The sequence below is a fragment of the Asparagus officinalis genome, chromosome 10 (assembly GCF_001876935.1).
Source record: "Asparagus officinalis chromosome 10, Aspof.V1, whole genome shotgun sequence".
Classification (NCBI taxonomy): Eukaryota; Viridiplantae; Streptophyta; class Magnoliopsida; order Asparagales; family Asparagaceae; genus Asparagus; species Asparagus officinalis.
Window position 1 is genome coordinate 62,853,428 of NC_033803.1, and position 9,263 is coordinate 62,862,690.

General features: G+C 40.4%; 1 protein-coding gene across 1 annotated transcript; it reads right to left on the minus strand.

The window, feature by feature from the left end:
• LOC109825582 (cis-zeatin O-glucosyltransferase 2-like) lies at positions 4,876-6,306 on the minus strand. Its single transcript, XM_020392439.1, has 2 exons — positions 5,768-6,306; positions 4,876-4,936 (listed from the first exon to the last, which is right to left on the minus strand). Exons 1-2 carry the CDS (start codon positions 6,150-6,152, stop codon positions 4,905-4,907), a joined length of 417 nt encoding a protein of 138 aa, XP_020248028.1. The 5' UTR covers positions 6,153-6,306; the 3' UTR covers positions 4,876-4,904.

Genomic DNA, 9,263 nt, shown 5'->3' on the forward strand with positions numbered 1-9,263 from the left:
ATTCCAGGTCCCTCCTTCCCGTTTTCATAATAAAACACCTTTGGATCGAAAATGTATGCCCAAAATCACTTCATGGTTACTAAGTCAAGACCTGCAAGTCCAACCCACCCACACCACTACCTGTGCAGAAGGATAATGAGTGAAGATCTGCCCCAGCCAAGTCGTCGACCGCTATGATACCTGAACTGAAAGACAAATGCTCTGAGGTTGAAAGGCAACCCAGATAAGCTGATTCCTACTTGTATTTTTATTGTCTCGATTCGTCCACTGCAACTACTAAGAATGAAAAAGGTTATGAAGTTTACTTCCTTGCCTTCTTAGATGAAGGTGGTTGGCCAACACACTAATACACTATCCAGTTAGCTCCTCAAAATTTTTCATTTGTTTTTTAAAATGAACCATCTAGTTGAACTCCATGGAAATGAGATCAATAGCTTTATTCTCAAAAGTTGGTAGGCTCCCAAGGGAGGATTCAATAGTCTTGTCATGAAACCAGTTTCCCTTATTGTAGAAATACCCAGTTTTGTTTGAGAGTCACTAGAATGTATGTCTTTTATCTGGTTATGCATAGGCATTATGTATTTTTTAATGTTTTTAGATTGATAAAAGATAGATTTATTGAACAAAAAAGAGGTCGAAATATCTTTTGCATGTTTCTAATCTCTACTATTTTGGCAGGCACATGCATGATATAGATGGAGATTGCAAGGCGATGAATGGTCGAGGGGACTAAAATTTGCTGCAATGGAGTGGTGGGAGAAGTCATGCGATAAAACATTATGAATGAACGAATTGTGAAATTGATAAACTATGGCCTCACTGAACTTTTTCTTTTGAATGCTACTTAGTCATTGTTTATTTCTTTACTGACGTATGTCCTTTGAATATTTCTTGTTTGTTAGATTTGTTATTCAGTCTTAGATGTTCTACTGTGTACAATTAGGAACCTTATAAATTGATGGTCCAAATTAAAAATTTTGTGATTGTTCATCAATTTTTGGATTTGCTCGCACAGCTTGTATCAAACAGTTCTTAATTAGTTCTTTTTTTAATTGATCAAGTTACATTTTTTACGGTGGTAATGATTTGTTTTATTTGAATGATTGTCACGTTTGAAGTGGATGAAATAGATGATGCAAAATAGGTGAATATCAATGCTATGACTAATTAATATAATAAGCTATAATATTTTTTATGCTATTTTACATTTATTGAAAATATTTTTTTTTCAAATCTTAATAGGAACAGTTGTTTTCCATTGTTAATACAGTTTAGCAACAGTTGGAATTTAATAACACGAATATTTTATTTTTTATGAAACAAAAATTTAAACCTTATAGCAACAGTTGCTTTCCGTTGGTAATACATTTTAGTAACGGTTGACGTGGATTTTTATTTTGCTGATGTGGATTTTAAATTTTTTTATAAAAATACTCTAATAGAAACGGGTGCAAACTATTGCAACGGTTGTTGATCGTTGCTATAAGCTAATTGCAACAGCTTTACTAGCAACGGACCATTTGCAACGGTTTTAACCATTACTAATGTATTAGAAACGGTTGAAACCGTTACAAGTAAGCTTATTTAAAACAGTTCTAACCGTTGCTAATAAAGACTTTTGTAGTAGTGAGTAGTCCCTTAAGTCTTTCATATTTTGAAATTAGTTTGTCAAAGCATTGAAATAATTTTCACGTAACTCAATTATTAAGTTTTTTGAAATTACTCATTCACATTAATGGTATAATTAGAAAATCAAGGGACTAATTTCCCTCTTTTTTTTTTTTGCTCTTGATTGGAGGAGTTGTTATTAAAATATCTTGAACTGCGGATGTAATAGCTATTTCCATGATTTGATGACTTAAGTTTGAAATAATAAGAACTGAGCAACTTAATAATTGAATGTGGTTTTCTTTATAAACTTATGAAGAGGTTTTTCTTTAAATGTTGATAGGGTTTTTTTAGTCTATAGTCATTAGGGATTAACATAGAAGATTTTTTTCGCTTTTCTTTTTTACTCAATGAGAATTTTGTATCATTTGTTATTATTTGGTTTGAGGCACTGAAGAAATTGGTTGCTATATGAGAGGATAATCTTTTCGAATAATTTGTTGGTTACACTGCTTATGGTCACAACGACACAAAATGAAAGTTGAAGTTGCATCAATATAAGTATTAAGAAAATTCACTGATAATATTACATCATCAAGTAGAGATTTAAAAAAAAACATTTTCACGACCAAGTTACACTAAAAAAAAATAAATCAAACAATCATGATATATAACATCGTGCAATGCACATGTATCTCACCTAGTATATTTAAAGTGACAAGCAATCCAATTAGTATTTAATTACACAAACCCAATCATTTAAGCAATTAATATATATGAAGGTTTAATTAGAAATATAAATGTAGTACCGATAATCCAATTAACCCTTCTTTATTAGTCCAAATCAGAGTTGCCTTTAGATGCTTCTCGCAATTAAAGGGCTGTTTGGATATTTTTTTTTTTTTGGTGGTAAAAGAGGAGAAAGCTGCCAAAAATGTCAGCTTTTTGGCAGCTTTCCCCTAAAATCACCTTTTTAAGGGGTGATTTTGAGGGAAAGCTGCCAAAAAGCTGCCATTTTTGACAGCTTTCCCCACTTTTACCCCCCAAAAAAAGGAACCAAACAGCCCCTAAGGGGTTTGTTGTGACATGAAATGAACAGGTTGTCGGGAATTCAATGCTACCTGGAATGGGTATGGTACCATAAAATCCTGTCAGCCCAATAAATTCCTGTAGATTAGACAATTATCAAGTTGGTTCATTGTATACGAACCCTCTACTATTACACAATTGCATTTTGACCCCTTGAGGATCTAATGATGCATATCGATCACACAGCCAAACTTTTCCAACTCTTTTATTCTCAGTAGGTATTTGGTAAAATAACAATTTTCTCTTTCTATAAGGGCATGTTTAGAGAATGGAAAGTGAAAAAAAGAGACAATATTTTCTCTGAAAATACTTTCTTATGACTTTCTATTTTGCAAAATCTTATTTGGATGATAGAAATAAAAAGAAAAGAGAAAGTTGAGGTGAACAATAGTGTGACACTAACTTTCTTCTTATTTTGTTTGGTTATCAGTCGAAAGTGGATAAAAAATAAAATAATATATGAAAAAATCTAAAAATATATTTTCTTCTCTCCTCTCTCTTAACTTTCTATCAACTTTCTCTAGTTTTTTTTGGTGAAAGTGGCTAAAATGCGGAAATGACACCCTTCACTTTCTAATAACTTTCTGTTCACTTTTTAATTTTGGGTCCACTTTCCGGTAACGAAACAAACTGTAAAGGTGAGAGAGTTAAAAATAATACTAACAACAAAACTTTAGGGGGTCACACATTGAAACTTTTCCGACCCTTTATCCTTATGAGGTATATTAATCAGAAAAACAATATTCACTATCTCCGAGAATAGAGCTAAAAATACAACAACAAAGCTAAAGGCGTCTACCCGCAATTAGATGATGGTATAGAGAGTCTTTATCACTAATCAACCCTAACCTAGCTAATTTCTTACTCAGTAGTGTATCTTACATGATAATCAAAATTAAAAACACAATTCTCATTTTAGTCACATAAGGAAAAACAAATATATACAACCCATAATCTTATGCATAAAAGAAAAAGAAAAAAGAACTAACCAAAAAATCAAAAGAGACATCAACCGTGTGCTAATACAAAGTGAACTTGTTTATTTCGCAGTAAATACAGTCACATTTATAGTTGTAACCACAGTTGCAGTTTAAGTAGTAGTTGTCTTGGGCAATCTCGTAATATGATCGACAAACGACTCAAACTCCGAACCTTTGACGACCCACCACCCATCACCGCAGCCCCTCACCGCCTCCCCACACCAAAAGCCGCCCTCTCCCTCGGTACCCTTACCTTCCTCCTTCACCATCACGGTCTCACAATCGCCGCCTCAATCTCCTCCCGCCCGCCACCACCTCCAAACCTCCGTCGCATCCCACTCCCTCAACCTCCACCCCGAACCCTCAAAACTTCGCTCACCATCATGCGTCTCCCTCGGCCTGATTCGAGCTGCATCGGCCCACCGCGCACCCACCGGCACGCCGCCAGCTTCATCGCCCTCAATGCACGAGGGAAAAATTCCACCCGCAGTTGGCTCACGAACGCCCCCGTCGACACACAGCTGCGCCAGTATGTCGAGCTGGCGGGGCACCCACCCTCGGAGAACGACCCCGACGTCCCTCGTTCTCCGCCTCCCGAAGCCCGTCCGGCAGCTCGCCTCCCCGCCCGCGCCCCTCCCTTGCGAAAATGTTCGGCCGCGCTCCGCGATCCTCAACACCCAAATAAAACCCGCTGCCCCGCCTCGCGCCGCCAGCCGGCACGCCCAGCCCTGCTCCCCCCCTCTTTTCATAACAATCTGCTCGTCGGACGTTCGTCGACGTGGTGCCGAACCGAATATTACACGACACGACGCCAGCCGGGCACTTTGAACCGTCCGCCAGGCCAATCGGAGCGCACGCGTGCTGGGCACTGCTGATTCCCTGCCCCGGCTCGGGTATCGGGCTTATTGGGCCGACGGCGCACCAAAGACTGCCTTTTGGGCTGCAACTCGGAGAAGAGATCGATGAACTCGCGGCCCTCGATGGATCGAGAGCGTGTTGATGATTAGGGTGCCGGATTCACGCGGTTTTGGACTCCAACGACGGGCGGACGAAGTCGACGCGAACTCTTCAGTTAATTAGCTTTTCCAAAAAGGTTTGAGGATTTAGTTTGCACCCGTATGTTCTTGTGAGAGTTTTTACTTTGGGGAGCTTTGTTAGACGCTCTTCAACGTGAAAAGCAAGCTAAGTAAGAAGAATGCCGAGACGCATTAGCCGTATCTGTAGACTTCAACGTTGGGCGACGGTCACGGCATCAATCCCTGCAATATAAAGATTTTTAGAGGGACCCAAAATATAGGACCAATAAAGGGGACAAGTGAGGTGTCCCCCTCCTATTGAATAATGAGTTGGTCATCATTAATGATGACCAACTCATATCCAATAGGAGGTGGACACCTCACTTGTCCCTCCTATTGGTCCCATATTTTGGGTCCTTAAAGAATTTTTCTATAAAGATTGATATGAGCATTAATTTATATATTTGATTCGTGATTATTAAATGTATGGGTAAAGTTCTTTAAAATTTATGCTACTACAAGTATATGGTTTGATGTCTTGTTTTTTCGGATGGGGATCCGCTACATCATTGGTTGGTCGAGAATCTTTACAACTTATATATCAATCAGATCTCCTCACTCTGTGAACCCCATGAATGAAAATTCTTTTAATTATGTGATTCACTGAATGAGTCAATGCTATTCACCCATATAGCTATATTTGTAGTGACTCTATACAATCAGGGATGTTAGAGAGATTTTTGGAAAGTAGTCACCAAATCTTTCATATTTTGAAATTGGTCCCCTAAATCTTTTATATTTTGAACTTAGCCCGTAAAATCTTTCATATTTTGAAACTAGTTTTTGGAACTATTTCACAAGTGTTGCATCTGAAAATACTAAAGATGGTAGAATATTTTCTTTAATTTCAACTAGTCCCTAATAGATGGAGTAACTTCAAATCAGTTAAAAGAGATCAGAATGATCCGCTACAAAATACCTAATATTTCCTCTTACAAGTATATATATTTTATTATTCAATGAATATTTAAAGAATATTGGAGTGATTTGATTTTTCCCTCCTCCGAACCTTACCTGCAAATGACATGAGAGGGTCATGAACAACAACCAGCCTCTCATAAGTCCCCGAAAGCAATCGGAAAAGATCGAGCAACGGCGACCGAAGGTGATCAGAAGCCTCGAACATGGGCTGAAGGTGAGCTGGAAACTTAATCACAGCGTCAGGGTCGGGAGGGGGAGTGGAAAAGGGTGGGATTTGCAAGTCATGGAAGTGGACCTTGTCGACGGAAGTGGAGTTCCATCCCTGGATCCGGTCGCGGGCCTGGCGGTTGTGGGTGGCGGAGGCGGCGAAGTGGACGGGGAGGTTGTGGGAGGAGAGGTGGAGGGAGAAGTGGAGGAGTTGGTTGAGGTGGCCGTGGGCCGGGAATGGGACCACTAGTATCCCTACTGGATGTGCCATTTTTGGGGTGTTTTTGTGGAGTTTGTGGTGAGGTTTTGAAGGGGTTTTGGGGAAGTTTATATCCAGCTGAGGAGGGAGTTGTTGGTTGTTATTTGGATATTTATGTTTGTCTAGACAACAACCCCCTCATCCGAAAAAAAAAGCCAGCTGTAGACTTCAACGTTGGGGAGAGTCACAGCATCAATTCCTGCGATATAAAGATTGATATGAGCATTTATATATTTGATTCGCAATTATTAAATATATGGGCAAAGTTTAACTCTTTATAGGTGAAAACTCCTATCAACTTAAGTGGATAGCAAATAGAGTGTCCACCAAAGTTTTAACCACTCATATTGCGTAAGTATCCATATGTATTATATAAAAAAGTGTTTTATATTAATATATGTGTGGCTAGAAACTTTGGTGGACATCAACTTAAGTTGATAGGAGTCTTGCTCTTTATTCTACTACTAATATAGTTTAATGTTCTGTTTTTTTGGATGGGGATCCTCTGCATCATTGGTTTGTAGAGAATCTCTATAGCTTATATATCGATCACATCTCCTCACTCTCCGTGAATCCCATGAGTGATTTTCATTATTTAATTTATATAGAAAATTCTTCTAATTATGTGGTTCACTTGAATGAGTCAATGCTATTCACCCATGTTGTTAATTGTGGAGGCTCTATACAATCAATGATGTTAGTGTTGCGCGCAGCGGAAATTTCGACAGCACTTCGGCAGCACAACAAGAGTTAGGTCGCAATAAGAATTCTTGTTTCTCAAAGGGAACAAGAATCTGAAGCCTAATATCCCATCAAAGTGGCATATTTGCTCTTCCTCTCGTCAGCTCTAGGACTGCGCGTCGAGGGAACCTAAAAAGCTATTACAAATCACACAAAAGCGATACAACCAATTTTTACGTGGTTCGGCAAATTGCCTACGTCCACGGGGCAAGGAGGGGGGAGATCTACTAATAGAGGGAGAGATTACAACTAGGGTTTACAATCACTCAATCTAAACCCTCAAACAAACTCTCAAATCCCTCACACAAATACTCTCTAAAAGAGATGCACAAAACCCTAGATAAAGGGACTACACAAAATCTCTTCAACTGCAGCCGCAAAAATAAAACAAGAACTCCTTCGCACCTGCTCCAAGCCGAGAAAAAGCCACAGCCAAAAAAAATCAAAGTTCCCTGCACTCCTGCACTTTGCTCTGTAGCCGCACAAGTGCACAGCCGCAACCCCCTCTAAAACCCTTGCTCCGCCAATCAAAAATCTGAGTTGATGATATATTTATATATGAGCTGATTCGGGTGGGCCTTGGGTTGCCTTGGGTTTCCGCGTCAACTTCACGCGGCTTCGTTCACGTGAAATAATTCACGTATGTGGTGGCCGGGCCCCACACTCACAATTCTCCACCTCGGTGAAGTTTTCCCAAAACTGAGCCGACACCAAAGCATCCAAATGTCCCACTTGTTGTGTCCAGTATGAACTCAATCCACAACAAGTCGAGAACCCGAACGAGAGTCCAAACAATCTCACCCCCATTAACTAATCTAAACCGGTTGCATCTGAAAGACTGCATACGTATCCTCTTGCCCAAGGAATCAAGCCGAACGTAGTTCACTTAAATGGCCGCCAACGGCCTCAACAATCACGAATATGCAACAAGTTTCGACAATGATCAAACTTATTGCTCGGAACCACCTTAGTGAGCATATCTGGCGGATTATCCTTCGTGTGGACTTTCACAATCTCCATATCGCCATCTTCAAGAACATCCCGAACGAAGTGATAACGAACGTCAATGTGCTTCGTACGCGCATGAAAAACCTGATTCTTCGCCAAATAGATAGCACTCATGCTATCACGATGAATAGTGACGGACCTCTGTGATATACCAAGTTCCTCCAAAAGTCCTCGAAGCCAAATAGCCTCCTTCACAGCCTCCGTAACTGCCATATACTCTGCCTCCGTCGTAGACAAAGCCACCGTAGACTGTAAGGTGCATCTCCAACACACCGGTGCACGGGTCAAAGTAAACGCATACCCCGTAGTAGACCGGCGCTTATCCAAATCCCCGGCATAATCCGAATCAACATAACCAATGCATAGCTGCCCACCTGTAGTGTCCCGCTCATAAACTAAACCAACATTGAGCGTACCTCGAATGTACCTCAAAATCCATTTCACAGCATCCCAATGACCCACTCCTGGATCGTGCATGTATCTCGATACCATGCTTACTGCCTGTGATAAATCTGGTCTCGTACATACCATCGCGTACATCAAGCTCCCAACCGCACTCGCATATGGAGTCTTCGACATCAACTCACGATCTTCAACTGACTTTGGTGAAAGACCAGCTGAAAGCTTCAAATGGGCTCCCAAAGGTACACCAACTGGCTTCGTATCCAAGCTAACATGAAATCGTTGTAGAACCTTTTTCAAATAAGCCATCTGTGTCAAACAAATTCTGCCCTTCTTCTTGTCTCTGCCGATCTCCATCCCTAGAATGCGCTTCGCCTCACCCAAGTCCTTCATCTCAAACTCATTTGAAAGCTGAACTTTCAACTCATCTATAGCCGACCTGGAAATAGAGGCAACCAACATGTCATCGACATAGAGCAACAAATAAATGTACGCACCTCCTTTCAACTTGCGAAAATATACGCAAGGATCAAACTGGCTCCGAGTGTACGAATGACCAATCATAAAACCATCGAATTGCCTATACCACTGTCGAGGAGACTGCTTCAAACCGTATAGCGATTTCTTCAGTTTGCAAACTAATTTTTCCTTCCCTGCAGCTCGGAATCCCAATGGCTGAGTCATATATATTTCTTCATCAAGATCACCATGAAAGAATATCGTTTTCACATCCAACTGATCTAATTCCAAACCATACTGTGCCACCAAAGCTAGCAGAATCTGAATCGAAGAGTGCTTCACCACCGGAGAGAAAACCTCATTATAGTCAATACCTTCCTCCTGTGCATAGCCCTTCGCAACCACCTAGCTTTGAATCTCAATGGAGTGCCCTCAATGCCCTCCTTCTTCGTGTATACCCACTTGCAACCAATTGCTTTCCGCCCTTTTGGAAGCTCAACAAGCTCCCATGTA